This window comes from Salvelinus fontinalis, chromosome 20, assembly GCF_029448725.1.
Source record: "Salvelinus fontinalis isolate EN_2023a chromosome 20, ASM2944872v1, whole genome shotgun sequence".
In the NCBI taxonomy this organism is placed as follows: domain Eukaryota; kingdom Metazoa; phylum Chordata; class Actinopteri; order Salmoniformes; family Salmonidae; genus Salvelinus; species Salvelinus fontinalis.
The window spans coordinates 4,737,295-4,760,915 of record NC_074684.1 but is presented as its reverse complement, the minus strand read 5'-3'; the positions used below and the strand labels follow the sequence as shown (position 1 = coordinate 4,760,915).

Sequence of the window (23,621 nt, the reverse complement as noted above, 5' to 3'; positions counted from 1 at the left end):
AGAATGTGAAATGTCAGAATAATAGTAGAGAGAATGATTTATTTCATATTTTACTTCTTTCATCACATTCCCAGTGGGTCAGAAGTTAACACACTCAATTAGTATTTGGTAGCATTGCATTTAAATAGTTTAACTTGGGTCAAACATTTTAGGTAGCCTTCCACAAGCTTCCCACAATAAGTTGGGTGAATTTTGGCCCATTCCTCCTGACAGAGCTAGTGTAACCGAGTCAGGTTTGTAGGCCTCCTTGCTCACACAAGCTTTTTCAGGTCTCCCCACAAATTTTCTATAGGATTGAGGTCAGGGCTTTGTGATGGCCACTCCAATACCTTGACTTTGTTGTCCATTTTGCCACAACTTTGGAAGTATGCTTGGGGTCATTGGCCATTTGGAAGACCCATTTGCAACCAAGCTCTAACTTCCTGACTGATGTCTTGAGATGTTGCTTCAATATATCCACATAATTTTCCTCATGATGCGATCTATTTTGTTTAGTGCCTCATGATGCTGCCACCCCCGTGCTTCACGGTTGGGATGGTGTTCTTTGGTTTGCAAGCATCCCCCATTTTCCTCCAAACATAACGATAGTCATTATGGCCAAACAGTTCTATTTTTGTTTCATCAGACCAGAGGACCTTTCTCCAAAAAGTACAATCTTTGTCCCCATGTGCAGTTGCAAATCGTAGTCTGGCTTTTTTATGTCGGTTTTGGAGCAGTGGCTTCTTCCATGCTAAGCAGCCTTTCAGGTTATGTCAATATAGGACTCCTTTTACTGTGGATAAAGATACTTTTGTACCCGTTTCCCCTAGCATCTTCACAAGGTCCTTTGCTGTTGTGCTGGGATTGATTTGCACTTTTCGGACCAAGGTATGTTCATCTCTAGGAGACAGCACGCGTCTCCTTCCTGAGCGGTATGACGGCTGCGGGGTCCCATGGTGTTTATACTTGCGTACTATTGTTTGTACAGATTAATGTGGTACCTTCAGGAATTTGGAAATTGCTCCCAAGGATGAAGCAGACTTGTGGAGGTCTACAATTATTTCAGGTAATCAGGTCTTGGCTGATTTGTTTTGATTGTCCCATGATGTCAAGCAAAGAGGCACTGAGTTTGAATGTAGGCCTTGAAAAACATCCACAGGTACACCTCCAATTGACTCAAATGATGTCAATTAGCCTGTCAGAAGCTTCTAAAGCCATGACATCATTTTCTGGAATTTTCCAAGCTGTTTAAAGGCACAGTCAACTTAGTGTATGTAAACTTCTGACCCACTGGAATTGTGATACAGTGAATTATAAGTGAAATAATCTGCCTGTAAACAATTGTTGGAAAAATGACTTGTGTCATGCAAAGTACATGTCCTAACCGACTTGCCAAAACTATAGTTTGTTAACGAGAAATTTGTGGAGTGGTTGAAAAACCGAGTTTAAATGACTCCAACCTAAGTGTATGTAATCTTCCGACTTCAACTGTACATAATGTTGCCGCTACCGTCTCTTATGACCGAAAATAACTTCTGGACATCAGGATTGTGATTTCTGCCAGTCCGTGGTGAGTAACCTTTTTTCCCCTTTAACGAGCCCGACGTGAATGATACACTGCGTTCTCTGAACAGGCACAGATCCCCGTGATTTGCGTGAAGAGGAGGTGGAGAAATAGGGGCCAAATGGTTGGCTGCCTTCTGAGTAATCGTAGGCGATCGAAAAAACTTCCTTCCATTTTGATAGCAATCTTTGGAGAATAAAATCAATGACCTACGCACAAGATTAAAATACCAACAGGACATTAAAAACTATAATATCTTATGCTTCACGGATTCGTGGCTGAACGACGACATTATCAACATACAGCTGGCTAAAAAAGTGGTCAGATGAGGAAGATGCTAAGCTACAGGAATGTTTTGCTAGCACAGACTGGAATATGTGCCAAGATTCCTCCGATGGCATTGAGGAGTACACAACAGTCACTGGCTTCCTCAATAAGTGCATCGATGACGTCCTCCCCACAGTCCCCGTACGTAGATACTGCAACCAGAAGCCATGTATTACATGCAACATCCGCACTGAGCTAAAGGCTAGAGCTGCCGCTTTCAAGGAGCGGGACTCTAACCAGGAAGCGAATAAAAAATCTTGATATGCCCTCCGACGAACCATCGAACAGGCAAAGAATCAATACAGGACTAAGATCGAATCGTACTACACCGACTGACACTCGTTGGATGTGGCAGGGCTTGCAAATCATTAGACTACAAAGGGAAGCACAGCCGAGAGCTGCCCAGTGACACGAGCCTACAAGATGAGTAAGGGTGTGTTCACACTCTCCGAAACAGATGTGAGTAAGACCTTCAAAACAGGTCAACATTCACAAGGCCGCAGGGCCAGGCGGATTACCAGGACTAATACTGCGAGCAAGCGTTGACCAATTGGCAAGTGCCTTCACCGACATTTTTAACCTCTCCCTGTCTGAGTCTGTAATACCAACATGTTTACAGCATACCACCATAGTGCCTGTGCCCAAGAACACCAATGTAACCTGCCTAAATGACTACCAACCCGTAGCACTCACATCTGTAGCCATGAAGTGCTTTGAAAGGCTGATCATGGCTCACATTAACACCATTATTCCAGAAACTCACTCCAATTTGCATACCGACCCAACAGATCCACAGATGATGCAATCTCTATTGCACTCCACACTGCCCTTTCACACCTGGACAAAAGGAACACCTGTGTGAGAATGCTATTCATTAACTACAGCTCAGCGTTCAACACCATAGTGCCCTCAGAGCTCATCACTAAGCTAAGGATCATGGGACAAAACACCTCCCTCTGCAACTGAATCCTGGACTTCCTGATGAGCCGCTCCCAGGTGGTGAGGGTAGACAGCAACACATCCACCACGCTGCTCCTCAACACAGGGGCCCCTCAGGGATGCGTGCTCGGTCCCCCCGTTTCTCCCTGTTCACTCACGACTGCACGGCCAGGCACGATTCCAACACCATCATTAAGTTTGCCGTTGAAACAACAATGGTACCCCTGATCACCGACGACGACGAGACAGCCTATATGTACATATTACCTCAACTAACCGGTACCCCCGTGTATATAGGTCTCGCTATTGTTATTTTACTGCTACTCTTTAATTAATTGTTACTTTTATTTCTTATTATACTTTTTTTACTGCATTGTTGGCTAGTAAGCATTTCACTGTAAGGTCTACACCTGTTGTATTCGGCGCATGTGACTAATTTGATTTGAAGAGAGATTGCATTGCCCAGCTGTGTGAGCTGGAGCCCTTACCTGGGGCACAGAGGTGACCCTTTGGCTCCTTCTAGGGGATCTGGATGGGAGGCGCTGCTCCTCCTCTTCCCTGAACAGTCTGCTTCTCTTGGAGCTCCGCGTCGGCTGGACACAGGGAGGGCAGGGTCAGCATATAGGTAATAATGTTTTAACATGTGCAGATAGTTTTTCTTATTAAACTTTCCTACCCCATCTAAGATGAAACTGGGGCACTGATTTGTTGAAAATACAAATGAAGTGTCAACATGGTAGAATTGATTGTGCAAATCAGACCAATGATGGTTATTTGAACAGAAAGACAAACTGCTCAAGGGTAGTAAAAAAACTAAAAGTGATAGTTAAAGTGATATTATTTGACAATTATATAGACAATATCACATTCTTGCGCTAGTTGGCTATTTTTCCTTCATAGCTTGTTCCCCATCTTTTTAAAAAAGGTAGCCAATTTGTTTTCAGCACTTTGAATTCCATGACTGATAAAAAAAGTGTTCTCTCATGGCTATCTTGTCCCTCTGCAGCAGAGACATGGTGACCAATATGTTTGGAACATTGAATCGCAATAAAATCACAGCATCAAATTGCAATACATACAGTATACAGTTTATTACTATTTCCTACATTGTAGAATAACAGTGAAGACATCAAAACTATGAAATAACATATGGAATCATGAGGTAACTTAAAATTATAAATATTTTAGATTCTTCATAGTAGCCACCCTTTGTCTTGACAGTGTCGCACACTTTTGGCATTCTCTCAACCAGCTTCACCTGGAATGCTTTTGCAACAGTCTTGAAGGAGTTCCCACATATGCTGAGCACTTGTTGGCTGCTTTTCCTTCACTCTGCAGGCCAACTCATCCCAAACCATCTCAATTGGGTTGAGGTCAGGTGATTGTGGAGGCCAGGTCATCTGATGCAACACTCCATCACTCTCCTTCTTGGTCAAATAGCCATTACACAGCCTAGATGTATTTTGGGTCATTGTCCTGTTGAAAAACAAATGAGTGGGACTAAGTGCAAACCAGATGGGATGGCGTATTGCTGAAGAAAAGTGTGGTTGTCATGCTGGTTAAGTGTGCATTGAATTCTAAATAAAATCAGACAGTGACACCATCAAAGCACCCCCACACCATCACACCTCCTCCATGCTTCACGGTGGGAACTACGCATGCGGAGATCATCCGTTCACCTACTCTGCGTCGCAATTTGTACTCAGACCAAAAGGACAGATTTCCACCGGTCTAATGTCTATTGCAGGTAGCCTAGTGGTTAGAGCATTGGGCCAGTAATCGGAAGGTTGCTGGATCGAATCACTAAGCTGACAAGGTAAAAATCTATCGTTCTGCCCCTGAACAAGGCAGTTAACCCACTGTTCCTCTGTAGGCCGTCATTGTAAATAAGAATTTGTTCTTAACTGACATGCCTAGTTAGATGAAGGTTAAATAAAAAATTGCTCATGTTTCTTGGCCCAAGCAAGTCTCTTTCTTATTGGTGTCTTTTAGTAGTCGTTTCTTTGCAGCAATTCAACCATGAAGGCCTGATTCAAGCAGTCTCCTATGGACAGTTGATGTTGAGATGCGTCTATACTTGAACTCTGTGAAGCATATATTATAATATGTGGGCTGCAATTTCTGAGGCTGGTAACTAATGAACTTGTCCTCTGCAGCAGAGGAAACTCTGGGTCTTCCTTTCCTGTGGAGGTTCTCATGAGAGCCAGTTTCACCATAGCGCTTGATGATTTTTGCGACAGCACTTGAAACTTTCAAAGTTCTTGAAATTTTCCGCATTGACTGACCATGTCTTTAAGCAAAGAGAAACAGTCCATCATTACTTTTTTGAGCTTTTCTTGCCGTAATATGGACTTGGTATTTTACCAAATAGGGCAATCTTCTGTATACCACCCCTACCTTGTCACAACACAACTGATTGGCTCAAACGCATTGAGGAAATAAAATCCACAAATTAACAAGGCACACCTGTTAATTGAAATTCATTTCAGGTGCATACCTCATGAAGCTGGTTGAGAGAATGCCAAAACTGTGCAAAGCTGTCATCAAGGCAAAGCGTGGCTATTTGAAGAAACTCAAATGTAAAATATATTTTGATTTGTTTAACACTTTTTTGGTTACTATATGATTCCATGTGTGTTATTTCATAGTGTTGATGTCTTCACTATTATTCTACAATGTAGAAAATAGTACAAATAAAGAAAAACCCTTGAATGAACAGGTGTGTCCAAACTTTTGACTGGTACTGTATATAAATCGTGAGAATCGCAATACATATCGTACCGGCACCAAAGTATTGTGATAATATCGCATTGTGAGGGCCGTGGCAATTCCCAGCCCAACTCATGGGAAGTGCTGATAAGAGTATCAGTGCCGACTTAATCAATAATGGTTGAATTACCAGAGATAAAATCCATAAGAGCCCTAAAGAGTTCCAAGGCATAGATGGGAGGAAGGGCTACATTGGCCATCTCACCGTTTCCATGGACACCAGGGTGTGTCGTCCTCTCGTGTTGTGAGCTTTTGTTTGCTTCTCATTCAAAGTATTTGACAGACTGCCCTCTGGAAATGTACAACATATGGCGTTATCAAAAATAGATTAAATTCACAATACCCTGACAAGTCACAACTGCTCCCTCATTGTTTAGGTAGTCTATTTTCCCAAACTTTGAAGTGTCCTCCTTTCCCAGTCTCCTTCTTTCATGACCATTGATACAGTGGCTTGCAAAAGTATTCACCCCCTTGGCATTTTTCCTATTTTGTTGCCTTACAACCTGGAAGTAAAATAGATTTTGGGGGGGGTTTGTATCACTTGATTTACACAACATGCCTACCACTTTGAAGATGCTAAATATTTTTTATTGTGAAACAAACGATAAATAAGACAAAAAAATCTGACACTTGAGCGTGCATAACTATCCCCCCCCCCCCCCAAAGTCAATACTTTGTAAAGCCACCTTGTGCAGCAAAAACAGCTGCAAGCCTCTTGGGGTATGACTCTATAAGCTTGGCACATCTAGCCACTGGGATTTAAGCCCATTCTTCAAGGCAAAACTGCTCCAGCTCCTTCAAGTTGGATGGATTCCGCTGTTGTACAGCAATCTTTAAGTCATACAACAGAATCTCAATTGGATTGAGGTCTGGGCTTTGAGTAGGCCATTCCAATAGATTAAAATGTTTCCTCTTAAACCACCCGAATGTTGCTTTAGCAGTATGCTTAGGGTCATTGTCCTACTGGAAGGTGAACCTCCGTCCCAGTCTCAAATCTCTGGAAGACTGAAACAGGTTTCCCTCAAGAATTTCCCTGTATTTAGCGCCATCCATCATTCCTTCAATTCTGACCAGTTTTCCAGTCCCCGCCAATGAAAAACATCCCCACAGCAAGATGCTGCCACAACAATTCACTGTGGGGATGGTGTTCTCACGGTGATGAGGTGTTGGGTTTGCGCCAGACATAGCGTTTTCCTCGATGGCCAAAAAGCTCAATTTAAGTCTCATCTGACCAGAGTACCTTCTTCCATATGTTTGGGGAGTCTCCCAACTGCCTTTTGGTGAACACCAAACGTCTTTGCTTATTTTTTTCTTTAAGCAATGGCTTTTTTCTGGACACTCTTCCGTAAAGCCCAGCTCTGTGGAGTGTACGGCTTAAAGTGGTCTATGGACAGATACTACAATCTCCACTGCGGAGATTTGCAGCTCCTTCAGGGTTATCTTTGGTCTCTTTGTTGCCTCTGATTAATCCCCTCCTTGCCTGGTCTGTGAGTTTAGGTGGGCTGCCCTCTCTTGGCAGGTTAGTTGTGGTGCCATATTCTTTCCATTTTTAAATAATGGATTTAAATGGTGCTCCGTGGGATGTTCAAAGTTTCAGATACTTTTTTACAACTCAACCCTGATCTGTACTTCTACACAACTTGGTCCCTGACCTGTTTGGAGAGCTCCTTGGTCTTCATGGTGTTGCTTGCTTGGTGGTGCCCCTTGCTTAGTTGTGTTGCAGACTCTGGGGCCTTTCAGAACAGGTGTATATATACTGAGATCATGTGACACTTAAATAAAGTCCAACTGTGTGCAATCTAACTAATTATGTGACTTCTGAAGGTAATTGGTTGCACCAGATCTTGTTTAGGGGCTTCATAGCAACACATGCACACACCACTTTTCATTTTTTTTTTTTTTTTTTTTTTTTTTTTTAACAAGTTATTTTGTTTTCATTTCAATTTACCAATTTGGAATATTTTGTGTATGTCCATTACATGAAATCTAATAAAAATATATTTAAATTACAGGTTGTAATGCAACAAAATAGGAAAAACACCAAGGGGGATGAATACTTTTGCAAGGCACCGTAGGGGACAGGACTAGTTTCCACACTATTGCTTTATCAAGTCTCCTGCGATCATTGGTCATACAGGAAAGGAGACAAGAAGAGTAAACTACTTATTAACAGACTTTCACCACATCATACAATGAGGATGACATAAGTTAATGAAGTCCATCAACTTAGTTACGGGTCTATGACACGTCCCTTGCGTGTTGCATTTATAAGCCAGTCATTCGTAAATCTACTAAAGACGCCTAATCCAATGAGGTACTGACATCTCCAACCTCTCAATCTCCGTGGGGTCTCAGAAAGTGGATGTTTCCGGTTCTCAGGGATACAGTATTTTCAACTTAACTTCCGTTTCCCCTGAAAAACGGATGTGGGAACTCTACTCAAGTGTTGTTTTACGCCTGCTACGTTTGTTTGCCTCTTGAAGAGGTTGGTAACCTCAGTTCAAACACATATGCAATACATACAGTGCTTTCAGAAAGTATTCACATCCCTTGACTTATTTCGTTTTGTTAAAGCCGAATGTAAAATCGATTAAATTGAAATTGCCTCTCACTGGTCAACACCACATATCCCATAATGTCAAAGTGGAATTATGTTTTAAAAAATATGCAATTAAATGAAAATTGAAAAGCTTAAATGTCTTGAGTCAATAAGCATTCAACCCCTTTTATGGCAAGCCTAAATAGTGCTGATTTAAAAAAAAGTCCCATAAGCTGCATGGACTCCCTCTGTGCAATAATAGTGTTTAGCATGATTTTTTTATGACTAACTCATCTCTGTACTGCACACATACAGATAATTGTAAGGTCCCGGAGTCGAGCAAAGAATTTCAAACAGACACAACTACAAAGACCAGGGAGGTTATGCAATGCCTCGCAAAGGGTACCTATTGATAGATGGGTAAAAAATAAATAAAAGCTGAAATGTTATATTCCCTTGAGCATGGTGAAGTTATTAATTACACTTTGGATGGTGCATCAATACACCCAGTCACTAAAAAGACAGGCGTCCTTCCTAACTCAGTTGCCAGATAGGAAGGAAACAGCTCATGGATTTCACTAGGTCAATCAATTGTGACTTTAAAGCAGTTTTCTCCTGAGGATGGATCAACAACATTGTAGTTACTCCACAATACTTATCTAAAAGAGAGTTAAAAGAAGGACGCCTGAACAGAATAAAAATCTTCCAAAACATGCATCCTGTTTGCAATAAGGCACTAAAGTAAAACTGCCAAAAATGTGACAGAAAGATGTCTGGGGAAAATCCAACACATCACTAAGTACCACTTCATATTTTAAAGCATGGTAGTTTCTGCATCATCTTATGGGTATAATTGTCATCGGCAAGGACTAGGGAGTTATTTTAGGATAAAAAGAATAGAGCTAAGCATGGGTAAGATCCTAGAGGGAAACTGGTTCAGTCTGCTTTACAACAGCCACTGGGAGCCAAATTCACCTTTCAGCAAGAAACTAACCTAAAACACAAGGCCAAATCTACACCGGAGTTGGTTACCAAGAAGACAGTTCCCGAATGACAGAGTTACAGTTGACTTAAATGTGCTTGAAAATCAATAGCAAGAAAAATGTCTGTCTAGCAATGCTCAACAATGAACTTGACAGAGCTTGAAGAATTAAAAAAATAATCTGCAAATATTGTACAATCGAGGTGGGCAAAGATCTTAGACTTACCCAGAAAGACTCTCAGCTGTAATCACTGCCAAAGGTCATTCTGTATTGACTTAGGGGTGTGAACACGTATGTAAATTAGATTTGTATTTAATCATCAATCAATAAAAAATAAAAATAAATCAAATGCGGAATACTCAAGTGGTATGAATTCTTTCTGAAGGCACTGTATACATACACACAAGGAAAATCAATGCAATGTGTTACGATACAGTACCTTTCAGACTGACAAGTGCCTCGGCTGAAGAGCATACAATCAAGAGAAGAGAGGGAATTAGGCTAGACTTTACCATGGAACTGAACATATACATATATTTTTTTAAATGCAGTAGGGTTGTGCGTCTTTCCCTTTCAAGACGATTCATTACGCATATGGGCTCCGATAAGTACAGGAAAAATCTATTTCAGTTTGAAACTATTCGGTGCAATCAGAGAACGAGTTGTGCTTGGCTACGCAGTCATCGGTGAACAGAGAGTACAGCAGGGGACTAAGGATGCACCCCAGTAAGGCCCCGTGTTGAGGATCAGCGTGGCAGGTGTGTTGTTGCCTACCTTTACCAACTGGGGTAGCCAGTCAGGAAGTCCAGGATCCAGTTGCAGAGGGGGGTGTTAAGTCCCAGGGTCCTTAGCTTAGTGATGAGCTTTGAGGGCACTACGGTGTTGAATGCTGAGCTGTAGTTAATTAGCAGCATTCTTATGCAATAGAGATGGCATCCTCTGTGGATCTGTTAGGGAGGTATGCAAATTGGAGTGGGTCTAGGGTTTCTAAGATGACTGCGTTGATGTGAGCCATGACCAGCCTTTCAAAGCATTTCATGGCTACAGACATGAGTGTAACGGGTCGGTAGTAATTTAGGTAGTTTACCTTGGTGTGCTTGAAACATGTAGGTATTAAAGACTCAAACAGGGACAGGTTGAAAATGTTGTTGAAGACACTTGCCAGTTGGTTAGCGCATTCTAAAAGTACACGTCCTGGTAATCCGTCTGGCCCTGCGGCCTTGTGAATGCTGACCTGTTTAAAAAAAAAAGGTCTTACATCGGCTACGGAGAGAGTGATGACACAGTCATCCGGGACAGCTGGTGCTCTCATGCATGCTTCCGTGTTGCCTCGAAGCACGCATAGAAGTCATTTAGCTTGTCCGGTAGGCATGTGACAGTGGGCAGCTCGCGGCTGGACTTTTTGTAGTCCGTAATAGATTGCAAGCCCTGACGCATCCGACAAGTGTTGGAGACGGTGTAGTAGGATTCAATCTCAGTCCTGTATTGACATGTTGCCCATTTGATGGTTTGTCGGAAGGCATAGCGGTATTTCTTATTAGCATCTGGGTTAGAATCCCGCTCCTTTTAAGTGTCAGCTCTATCCTTTAGCTCAGTGTGGATGTTGCCTGTAATCTCTGGCTTCTGGTTGGGGTATGTACGTACAGTCACTGTGGGGAAGAAGTCATTGATGAAGCCGGTGACTGATACTCCTCAATGCCATCGGATGAATCCCGGAACAATTTCCAGTCTGTCCTAGCAAAACCGTCCCGTAGCTTAGCATCTGCTTCATCTGAGCACTTCGTATTAAGCGAGTCACTAGTGCTTCCTGCTTTAGTTTTTGCTTGTAATTATGGTCAGATTTGCCAAATGGAGGGCAAGGGAGAGCTTTGTACGCGTCTCTGTGTGTGGAGTAAAGTATTTTCCCCTCTACATGCTGGTAGAAATTAAAGTCCCCGGCCACTAGGCCTCTAGATGAAAATGTTCTTGATTCTGATGGCCTTATTCAGCTCGTTGAGTGCGGTCTTAGTGCCAGCATCAGTTTGTGGTGGTAAATAGACAGCTATGAAAAATATAGATGAGAACTCTCTCTGTAAATAGTGTGGTCTACAGCTTATCATGTGATACTACCTCAGGCGAGCAAAATCTTGAGACTTCCTTAATATTAGATTTTGCGTACCAGTTGTTATTGACAAATAGACACAGACCGCCACCCCTGGTCTTACTGTAGTTAACTTTTCTGTCGTGCCGATGCATGGAAAACCCAGCCAACTGTATATTATCAATGTCGTCGTTCAACCACGACTCAGTGAAACATAAGATATTACAGTTATTATTGTCCCATTGTTAGGATAGTCTTGAACAGAGCTCATCCAGTTTATTCTCCAATGATTGCACGTTGGCCAATAGGACGGATGGTAGAGGCGGGTTACCCACTCGCCAAATAATTCTCACCAGGCACCTGGACATGCGTCTCCTGTATTGGTGTCTTTTTTTTAATACGAATTACAGGGATCTTGGCCTGTTCCGGTATCAGCAGTAAATCCTTCGCGTCCGACTCGTTAAAGAAAAAAAATCTTTGTCCTGTAATCGCTGTTCTGATATCCAGAAACTCTATTCGGTCATAAGAGACAGTGGCAGAAACATTATGTACAAAATAAGTTTTTTTTTTTAAAGAAGTGAAAAAACACAAACTAGCACAATTGGTTAGGAGCCCGTAAAACGGCAGCCAACTCCTCCAATATCCTACTATTAACCCAGCAGCGTTACAGTTATTGACACAAACCGGTGCGCCTGGCACCTACAACCATACCCCGTTCAAAGTCACTTAAATCTTTTGTCTTGCCCATTTACCCTCTGAATGGTACACATACACAATCCATGTCTCAAGGCTTAAAAATCCTCCCCATACTGATTGATGTCACTTGTTAAATCCACTTCAATGAGGGATCATAGCTTCCACCTGGATTCACCTGGTCAGTCTATATGTCAAGGAAAGAGCAGATGTCCTTAATGTTTTGAACACTCAGTGTATATACATATAATGTATATAAATATACACAGTGTACAAAACCTTAAGAACATCTGTGGGGCCCCGTGTTGAGGATCAGTGTGGCAGAGGTGTTGTTGCCTACCTTCACCATTCTCCAAAATTCAGTGATTTTCACCGTTTGGAAGTTTTTACAGTGATCTCTTGCGCGTTTGCCATGTAGTGCGCCTAGGAAAATAGATTACTGTCATCATTATGAAATGATCAATTTTACCCGGTATACCTAAAAAATGACCATTAACACTGATTGTTTAAAGTACAAAACTGCTCCATACCCAATCAGCAGGTAGGCTATAGCCAGATGAGTTGTTTCCAGTAGCTTAATTTTATATACCATTTAACTTGGTAGTATGACAAGTTTTTTCTATTGGTCGCAAGAGTGCCAGCGGAATGTGTGTGTTGTTGGTCAACTTAGTTTTTGGTTCACAATTTGCTTTTTTATAATTTATTCACACCAAAATGTGCAATTAGGCAAAAATAAACCAATTTTCTGAAGAGCCAACAACGGCACAGAAATGCCCCAGCCTGTGTGCGTCAGGGATTGACATACTGGGGAGGTTGTGGAAACCCTAACGGCCAGTAGATCATCCCTGTCAGTGGCCCGCTTGGGCCAGTGGGAAAAAAATATTGTAATCATGCTATTTTTAATCTAGGCTAGAATTTAGTTAAAATAACAGACGGATACCCGAAGCTGTTCGTTATGTCGATTATTTATCACACGTTTGGTGCACACATACAGCTTATAGATAATCTGTCAGGCAGAGAGATCGTGCAGCTCTCAAACAGCTGGTTTTAGCATGAAGCAAAGACCGACAGCGGTAGGGGTAGGAAAGTTGTTCCATGTTATGATTAGTGGTGTAGTATTCTTCTTCTTTTTTTAGGTGAGGGAGGGCACACTTTAAATGATGTATCATGATAGGCCCATAAACAATACCTAGTAATGTGCATACTCCAAGAAAGGTTAAAATCTCACCTTTCTGGTAAAAATAGTTCGAAAATTGCTGAGGTGTACTCACTTGAGGACAAGCTCAAGTACACAGTACAAATATGACAAAGAAAATATTTAATTTGATCCATTTCCTATTCAACAAAACTGTATGAATAAGGTTTGAAATGACTTAAGCTTTCTAAATAAAAACAATTATATTAAAATATTTAAAAAAATAAATATATATATTTTTTAATTTAACTAGGCAAGTCAGTTAAGAACAAATCCTTTTTTACAAAAACGGACTACCCCGGCTAAACCCAGTCGATGCTGGGCCAATTGTGCGCCGCCCTATGGGACAATCACGGCCAGATGTGATGCAGCCTGGATTCGAACCCGGTACTGCAGTGATACCTCTTGCACTGAGATGCAATGTCTTAGACCATTGCGCCACTCAAACCATGAGCAGTTATTACGGATGTAGGCGCTTTCGTTTGTTTCCCACAGCTTCAATTGAAGGGTGTTGTCTGTTGCAGGAAAACCATTTGCAGTTATTATGAGCGAACCCAGTTTTTGGTCGCTTTCTAGTTTTAAAAACATGATACAGTAACTCCTCAATAACTCTAAAACATCTCAAATGGCAAGACTGACTGCAGTAGCTACCATATGGACAGACTTCATTAGTGTGTTTGTGTCGGGACCATGCAGTCTATTTAGTCAGGCAAGGCCCACATTCTTCTGATATATTTTAGAATGTACAAATTATGTGAATGTTAACGCATAATTATAATTATTCTTAAAGTGGTAATGCATACATTTGTGGGTGCATTTTTTCTATAGGCTATTACAACAATTGAATAATATGTAGGTCCTTAAATTACAATTAAGTGGTGGGAAAACTTGTTGATTTTGATTTGCCAATGTCTGTATAAACCCTTGCTCAGCCTGCAAACAAAGCATTAAAACACCTGCTATTGAAATTATGCACGCTTCATTCACTTTCCGGTTACATTTTGACCCTGGCCAGTATTTTCCTCCCCATTCGTGCCAGGATCTTTCAGTTGGCACTAGCCCGGTGTGATACTGGCAAATTTACCTGAATGTCGAGCCCTGCTGTGTGTGGTGCGCGTAGGGCCTATACCAATGTGTAGCCGTTAGCGATCCTTACAATAACCTAACCCAGTGGTCGCCAGCCGGTCGATCGCATTCCTAGTCGATCAACAAATATTTCTGTAGAACGCCATCGAACGATAAAGGCTAACGCTCCTTTTTTAAAATCGTGTTGAGCTGTTGCCGGTAGGTGCACTTGATTCAAAAGTCCTGCGCACCGGGTAAGCAGTGTTCCCATGAGCTTCCATGACCCTGGCCACAGCCAAATTGAATAGGTTACTAGCCTACGTAAGATTTAATAACTTTTAAAACCATGACCACAGAGAGACTGTCAACAAATACAGCAAAGAGCTGCTGTTTTTATGAGTGAGTTCATGTTAAAGTTTATATTCAGCACTATCACTGTTTTTATTCAACACTATTACAAAACACTCTTCTCCGTACTTCTGCTCGGGCTGCAGCTGCAATGAATGAGCAGCCAAGTATTGATAGCCCAGCGTTTTGTTATTAGCAGCTCGTCGTGTTGATTTTAATATTAAGGAATATTGAACTTTCTCTGATCATAGGAACAACGAATTTGTGCATGAGACATGCGGTTCGACTTTTCGAACATCACTGACTTTGTGATTTGACCTCGTTGACCATCAGATGCAGGTACCATCAGTCCAGTAAAATAAAAAAGCTAATAATTTCAATTCATGTTCCACAGTGCCTCACAAGTGCTAAACCAACTGATAAATTTCATCAAAGCTCGAGTTTTGAAAAATAATATGGTCTGATTTACAATATTGGCAGGCCAATCATAAACCCAATATGCTGTGATAATGTATTAGGCCTACTGCCCAAACCTCATTCCTACAAAACTGTTTGTGTGAGGTTAAGGTAAAACTGCGAAAGTGATCTTGACTCAGAAAAGGTTGGTGACCACTGGCCTAACACTTTTCGGGCAATTGAAAGGTATCAACAACGTAACCTATGCCTACCTGGCAGAATCACACATACTTGCATTAATCCAGTGGCCATTTGTGTAGAAAACTCCATCACAAGTGTGCTACAACACACAACAGTCTGGATGGTTCGCACCTGAACTAAAAAGGTAACTACACAAAAAAAAGACCTCAATGTGGTTTAAGCATTGTTGTTCACTTAGAAAGACAACAAAATTGGATGTTCTATTAAATAGTGATTGAGATTTTTTTTTGTCACAACTGGTGTAGACTTCACAGTAAATGCTTGTTTACGAGCCCTTCCCAACATGGCAGAGTTTAAAGATAAAAATAGTAAGGAACGGGAAGAAAATAAAATACACAAGAATGGAGCTATTCGTAGTTCATAGTCCACACACACATGGACCTTTTCCACATTATTGTGTTACAGCCTGAATTAAAAATAGTATAAATTAAGATGTTTGTGTCACTGGTCTACACACAATACCCCATAATGTCAAAGTGGAATTTTTTGTTATATTTTTTGTTCTGTTTTGTATATATACATAGTGGGGAGAACAAGTATTTGATACACTGCCAATTTTGCAGGTTTTCCTACTTACAAAGCATGTAGAGGTCTGTAATTTTTTATCATAGGTACACTTCAACTGTGAGAGACGGAATTTAAAACAAAAATCCAGAAAATTACATTGTATGATTTTTAGGTAATTCATTTTATTGCATGACATAAGTATCTTATAAAAAACAATCAATCGATCATAATCACTAGGTAACTACACATGGTTGATGAAACTACTAGTTTATCTAGCGTGTCCTGCGTTGCATATAATCGATGCAGTGCGTATCGTTGCTCCAATGTGTACCTAACCATAAACATCAATGCCTTTCTTAACATCAATACACAGAAGTATATATTTTTAAACCTGCATACTTAGCTAAAAGAAATCCAGGTTAGCAGGCAATATTAACCAGGTGAAATTGTGTCACTTCTCTTGCGTTCATTGCACGCAGTCAGTGTATATGCTACAGTTTGGGCCGCCTAATTTGCCAGAACTTTACGTAATTATGACACAACATTGAAGGTTGTGCAATTTAACAGGAATATTTAGACTTATGGATGCCAACCGTTAGATAAAATACGGAACGGTTCCGTATTTCGCTGAAAGAATAAACGTCTTGTTTTCGAGATGATAGTTTCTGGATTCGATCATATTAATGACTTAAGGCTCGTATTTCTGTGTGTTATTATGTTATAACTAAGTCTATGATTTCATAGAGCAGTCTGACTGAGCGGTGGTAGGCACCAGCAGGCTCGTATGCATTCATTCAAACAGCACTTTCCTGCGTTTTGCCAGAAGCTCTTCGCTGTGCTTCAAGCCTATCAACTCCCGATATTAGGCTTGTGTAACCGATGTGAAATGGATAGCTAGTTAGCGGGGTGCGCGCTAATAGCGTTTCAAACATCACTCGCTCTCAGACTTGGAGTAGTTATTCCCCTTGCTCTGCATGGGTAACGCTGCTTTGAGGGTGGCTGTTGTCATTGTGTTCCTGGTTCGAGCCCAGGTAGGGGCGAGGACTTGGGACGGAAGCTATACTGTTACACTGGCAATACTAAAGTGCCTATAAGAACATCCAATAGTCAAAGGTATATGAAATACAAATCATATAGAGAGAAATAGTCCTATAATTCCTATAACAACTACAACCTAAAACTTCTTACCTGGGAATATTGAAGACTCATGTTAAAAGGAACCACCAGCTTTCATATGTTCACATGTTCTGAGCAAGGAACTTAAACGTTAGCTTTCTTACATGGCACATATTGCACTTTCACTTTCTTCTCCAACACTTTGTTTTTGCATTATTTAAACCAAATTGAACATGTTTCATTATTTATTTGAGGCTAAATTGATTTTATTGATGTATTATGTTAAGTTAAAATAAGTGTTCATTCAGTATTGTTGTAATTGTCATTATTACAAATACATTTCCCCCCCCAATCGGCCGATTGATCGGTATCGGCATTTTTTGGTCCTCCAATAATCGGTATCGGCGTTAAAATCATATTCGGTCGACCTCTACTGGTAAGTAATGAACTTATGCTCGGCAGCAGATGTAACTCTGCGTCTTCCTTTCCAGTTTCATCATAGCGCTTGATGGTTTTTGCGACTGCACAAAAATTTGCCGGATTGACTGACCATGTCTTAAAGTAACGATGGACTTTTGTTTCTCTTTGCTTATTTGAGCTGTTCTTGCCATAATATGAACTTGGTCTTTTACCAAATAGGGCTATCTTCTGTATACCACCCCGTACCTTGTCACAACACAACTGATTGGCTCAAACACATTAAGGAAAGAAAATCCACAAATTAACAAGGCAATTAATTGAAATGCATTCTAGGTGACTACCTTATGAAGCTGGTTGAGAGAATGCCAAGAGTGTGCAAAGCTGTCATCAAGGCAAAGGGTGACTACTTTGAAGAAACTTAAATATGAAATATATTTAGATTTGTTTAGCACTTTTTTTGGTTACTACATGATTCCATATGTGTTATGTCATAGTTTTGATGTCTTCACTATTATCCTACAATGTAAAAATAAAGAAAAACCCTGGAATGAGTAGGTGTCCAAACTTTTGACTGGTACAGATAGAGATATACATACACATTTTTTAAAATATATTTTAAACTAACCCTTCCACCCATTCCCCTACTTGTAGTAAACTAATAAACAATACATAGGCTCCTACTTCCAGCTTATACATACTATACACATTTTATGGACACAATCTATTTTTACAATAGTTATATTTTATTCGTTTTTAGTCCCGTCCTTCCTCTACCCTCAACCTCATCTATTTGTGATGTCTATACAGTTTGATTTATATTTGCCATATTTTTAACTGCTGTTTCACAAAAGTTCTGAACCTATATACATTTTACGGTCACAGTATATTTTACATGAGTTATCTTGCTATTAGTCCCACCCTTCAGCTCCATTCAAACCCTTGCTATTTATTTCTTAACACCATCCATATTGGATTTCTATTTCCCATATATTTTTCAACTGTGCTGTTTCAGAAAAGTTCTGAACATTTCTATTCTCCTAGTTTCTACAGATTTTAAATTAAAGATAAACATTTTTGCTAAAAGTATTATATTATTGATCGATTGACTATAACTTTTCAGATCACCCAGTAGTGCTATCTGCAGGGTTAGCTCCAGGTAAATATTGCAATTCTTCAGCCATTCCTGGACCTGACCAAAAGCAAGCTACATATGGACAGTAACAAAATAAATTATCTAATGACTGTCTCTTCGCAGAAAAATCTGCAGCGCTGGGAAGGTTGTATCCCCATATATATAACATTCTATTGGTTGCAAGAATTTTGTATAATAATTAAAATAGAAAAATTCTACGTTATGCGTATCAGTTCATAAACCATGTAATGTTTATATCGAAAATATCTACCCAACTATTTTTGCAATCTATATGGCACAGCTGTCAATATTTTGGGCCTTAAATGAAACTGGTATGCTTTATCACAATTTTGGTCTTTAATGCAGGGCAGACAAGTTCCTTACTTTCCCCCCCAACTATTAAATCCAGTTTTTAGATGTTAACCACCGCACCAAATCAAAATCTAATATGGATGGTATTGTTTTGTTCTGGCTTTGCACACACACACACACACACACACACACACACACACACACACACACATTTCCCCTACTTCCCATCCGGGGCAGCATGCAGGCCAATTTGCGAGGCTTATTAGCTATACAAACAGTTGTGAAACACAAAAAAAGGTGTGTGCGCAAAGTAGAGCTGGGCGATATGGACAACAAGAAATCTGTCCAGTTTGAGTGTTTGTTGCAGCTCGTTCCAGTCACTAGCTGCAGCGAACTAAATAGACGAGTGACTCAGAAATGTGTGCGCTTTGGGGACCTTTAACAGAATGCGATTGGCAGAACGGGTGTTGTATGTGGAGGATGAGGGCTGCAGTAGATATCTCATAGAACTGCAATACGTAACTTTTTGGGCGACCACACCAAATTCACATCGAAATGTGAGTTATAGATCTGTCATTCTTATTGAAAGCAAGTCTAAGAAGCAGTAGATCTGTTCTGTGTGCGCTATTATTCACTATGCACCGCAGTGTTCTAGAATATTGAACCATTGGCTTACATACTTTTCAAATTCTCAGCCCAGCTCAAGGAATTTCTCCAACTTTTAACACATTCAAATTAATAGGTTGAGAATTGTGGGGAGGTGCGCAGATGGTGGTCTCAGAGCCTCGTAGCCATGTCACAATGGAACTTCGGAGTAAGAGTCTGTGGACTATGATTTACACTTTAGCCCAGGGACATCTGTATGCAAATACTAAAAGTGTTGTGACACAAAACAATGCTTATTGGAGAGAATGTCATCTTTATTAACCCAAGTAAGGGTCAATTATTGAGAAAGGCTACCTTGAACAGACAAAGGTAGATACACAGATGGAAAGAATAGCAGGTCGTCTGATAGATTGTAGAGAGTTAAATTATAATGTTAATGTTAAAGAGGCAATCTGCAGTCAAACATCAATTTTTGGGACTTAATTATATTTACCCATCAATTATTGAATATAACTCATAAATGCCTCATGAGCTAACTGTCTTTCCCCCATCAGAACTCAAAATATGCCTGTTTTAATGCAACATTTGTAAACATAGTAAATGTACAAAACAAAAACATGTATTGCCCGAGTAAAAAATAGCTTAAAACAATTATTTTTATATCATGGATGGTCATTCCTTGCATCCATAGCTAGCTCTATGAATTTGAGATTTTATATTTATTTCACCTTTATTTAACTAGGCATGTCAGTTAAGAACAAATTATTTACGATGAAGGCCTATCACGGCCAAACGCTGGGCCAAATTGTGCGGCGCCCTTTTAACACCGAACCCAAACCCGCGTGCGCCATCGTGCATACATTTATTTTGCCCCCCCACACCAAACGCGATCACGACACGCAGGTTAAAATATCAAAACAAACTCTGAACCAATTACATTAATTTGGGGACAGGTCAAAAACCATTAAACATGTATGGCAATTTAGCTAACTAGCTTGCACTTGCTAGCTAACGTTAATTTGTCCTATTTAGCTAGCTTGATGTTGCTAGCTAATTTGTCCTGGGATATAAACATTGAGTTGTTATTTTACCTGAAATGCACAAGGACCCCTACTCTGACAATTAATCCACACATAAAACAGCCAACTGAATCGTTTCTAGTCATCTCTCCTCCTACCAGGTTTTTTCATCTTTGAACTTATATGGTGATCGCGTCTAAACGTTCATTGTATTACCACGACAACCGGCAACAAAGTTCGTCTTTCAATCACCCACGTGGGTTTAACCAATGAGGAGATGGCACGTGGGTACCTGCTTCTATAAACCAATGAGGAGAGGACTTTCAGCGCGATCTGCGTCAGAAATAGGAACGACTTCTATTTTAGCCCTTGGCGTTGCAGACGCTCTTCGGCGCGCGCGAGCTGTGTGAGTGCAATAATTGAATAACATGGATTTCTACATTTATTTATTTTTTTTTATACTCCCAATCACAACCGGATGTGATAGTCTGGATTTGAACCAGGGACTGTAGTGATGCACTGAGATGCAGTGCCTTAGACCACTGAGCCAATCGGGAGCCCACAAAATAGTTGATACAGTCCACCCCATCCCTCAGCATTTTACCAGTGGCGTGCCGTGGGCCTGGGCCTTCAGTGAGGTACTACACAGTCCCACCCGAATTAATCCACCTCTTATTACCATCATTATGATGCCATGGCTCTAGAAACTATACATTTAGACAGAAACGCAGTATAACCAGGCGTTGCGTCACCTTGAAATTGACAAATTGACATTTTTGGGTAAACAGTGTTTACCCAAAAACATGACACAATCAATGAGTCTTTTCAATATTTCCCTTCACCTTTTCATTGTGCAGCTCTGTTGCCCTGCGCGCTTGTTCGTTGAGCTGTAGATCCACTCCGGTGTCCCCAAAAGTTTTCAAAAGCACCATTGCTTGTAAGTGCCCAGCCGTACTTTGGTGTCTCGTTGCTGCCTTGGTTAGACAACTCAAGTTCGCAAAGCCAGTGTGGCTCCAAACACCAAATCGATCCCTTGCAAATAATAGGCATTCCCAGCAGTACAGTTTGCAGTGCTTCTCGGAGCCTGTGAGCCGTTGATAGCGCTCGTAGTTGAAACTTTGAAAGTGGCGGGCGACCTCTCCTTACAATGTCTAACTTTTCTTGAAAAGTTAGTCTTGAGAATGGCGTTATAATTATATCCTCGACCAAATCGATATCTTCTCCTCCTTCTGCCATTGTGGGTTGAAAAAACAGCTTAGTAGTACGCGAATTAATTCATTTATCAAATTCAGTTTCCTAGATCTGCATAGACCTGCCCATAGGACCTGCCTCTCAATATTGGTAATCCAATCAAAAGACGTGCACGCACTACGCCTGCTAGCAGGCGTACAATAGCCAACTCTAAAGCTGATTGGTTGACACTAAATTTTCATTTCCATTCACTATAAGCTACAAGCGCCCGCACTGTTGATTCTGAAGGCCTGAGGGCAGATTTTAGACGCCTGGCAACACATGATGGCTGAATATGATTGGATAAAAGATCTAACATAAAGACCAGCCCTCCAAATCTCAAACTGGGGCTGGAAGCAGTGCAACCAAGAGGAAAGCTATGAAATGAAGAGTATAACTCTTACTCTGGGGAATAATTTTATACATATTTGTGGGAAAATATATTTAAAAAAATATATATTCTGATGATGTTTAGGCCAGCAGAGAAGGCCTTGCTGGCCCTGACGGCCCACCACTGCATTTTACCAAACACGGGCAGGGAATTTGCTTTGTTATTGTTCAACTGCAGATATACCCTCTAAATAATACCTAGGAAACTGGCAGCCATTGTGGCTTGGACAGGTTACCAGAAAAATATGTCAGATGACAGCAAGCCAACACAGTATGACGCCTCACATCACCCACTAGACAGCTGGTCTGTCAGTGTCTTCAGATAAGACTGCTGAATAGGCAGTTTGTTTATAGATGATAGCAGCAAGAAACCTAACTATATATTTTAGGGAGCAGTGGATAATGTAAGCAACTAGCTAACTAAATGTGTTATTACAACAACAGTAAGTTAGACCTCTCATCGTGGTTGGGTAATTATTATCCCATAATTTAGCGTTAGTTACACACTTGGCTCAAAAATGTGAGTGGATAAAGATTCAGAATTGAACAAATCAACAAAACTCAGCTAGCTAACATTAGCTAGTTTAGTCTTTAGCTAACGGACTACAAGGTTTCTATACTTTAGCTAGCCATTATGACCATCTCCTAATTATGTTTAGTGTAGCTAGCTAACGTTAGCAGATAACTAGCTAGCTAACCTTAGTAACTAACAAGCATTAGCTCACTAGCTAGCTTTTGAGTATATAAATCGTGAGCTTACAAACACTTCATGGGGGGTGCGACAAGTATTCAGTGAATAATAACCTATCAGGTTTTAAACAACAAATGACCTCATAGAATGGCATTGGTAGCTTAAACGTGTTGTAAAATTCGTGTTATTACTTACTCTCATCTAACAGCTGGTCCATCTCCGCCATCTTGAATTAGCCGCGCCGCTTTTTCAAAGATGTTTTGTCAAGATGCATTCTGGGACAGAGGGTGTCTGGAGCATACAGCGAACTCAGCGGTCATCTTTATAATAAACCAGTACAATATTATTTTCAGGTATATAGTTTATGGAAAGGGATGTTCAAATTGGGTTACAATGAAATTCATGTATTTAGCTATAGTTGTACAGATCTTTGAGAAGACGGGAACAGACCTCAAACGTCCTGTCTGAAGGGGGAAAAAATACTCCAATGATCCTTGTTGTATAATTCATCCAGACAAATAATAAGACAAAAATACATTAATGAGAGTGCTGTTTAAATTGTCTGACCACGCAGAGAATCTCCCCTTGTGTCACACAGGGTTCATAGGATACCCCCAAATGACAGACATGCAGTAAGTGGGCCACCTGGGGATGTTTGACATATTAGGTGTAGACATTAATTCTCCAGACATACTGTACATGTAACCCCAGAGGTTATCATTAAATCATGACAAGATTGATATAACACCAACAATCACTCCAAGTAAATTATTTATTTTACAGAATGTGGTCTAAATGCTGTCAGCCCAAACTAATACCTTAACTGTGCAAAATTGCAGTTAAGAGTAAATAACAGAGCATTGCTTTTACCTCAAATACTACCTAGGACTATGGGTACACATGTACAATTTTACAGACAAGTATTTTTATATTGTTTTCTAATGAGAATCTCTTTCCACAGGTACCTCAAAAATCCAGTCTTAGTAACTTAGTAAAGACTGAAACAGGTACGTACTGAGTTCCATAAAACCAAGGCATCAAACCAATTTATGGCTATCTG

The 23,621-nt window shown here is 40.5% G+C and overlaps 1 protein-coding gene across 2 annotated transcripts in view; it reads right to left on the bottom strand.

Moving 5' to 3' along the window:
* Window positions 1-22,843, bottom strand: part of LOC129817169 (protein lin-9 homolog) — a 35,726-nt gene extending 12,883 nt beyond the window's left edge. The window contains exons 1-3 of one of the 2 annotated variants that reach the window (XM_055872142.1): window positions 22,757-22,827; window positions 5,784-5,869; window positions 3,298-3,402 (exon numbers count right to left, since the gene is read on the bottom strand). In XM_055872142.1, the coding sequence (XP_055728117.1) occupies window positions 3,298-3,402; window positions 5,784-5,869; window positions 22,757-22,787 (222 nt within the window). In that variant the 5' untranslated portion in view covers window positions 22,788-22,827. Of the gene's footprint in view, window positions 1-3,297; window positions 3,403-5,783; window positions 5,870-22,756 lie in introns of both variants that reach the window. The other variant, XM_055872143.1, reaches the window with a different exon arrangement.
* Between the last annotated feature and the right edge of the window lie 778 nt (window positions 22,844-23,621).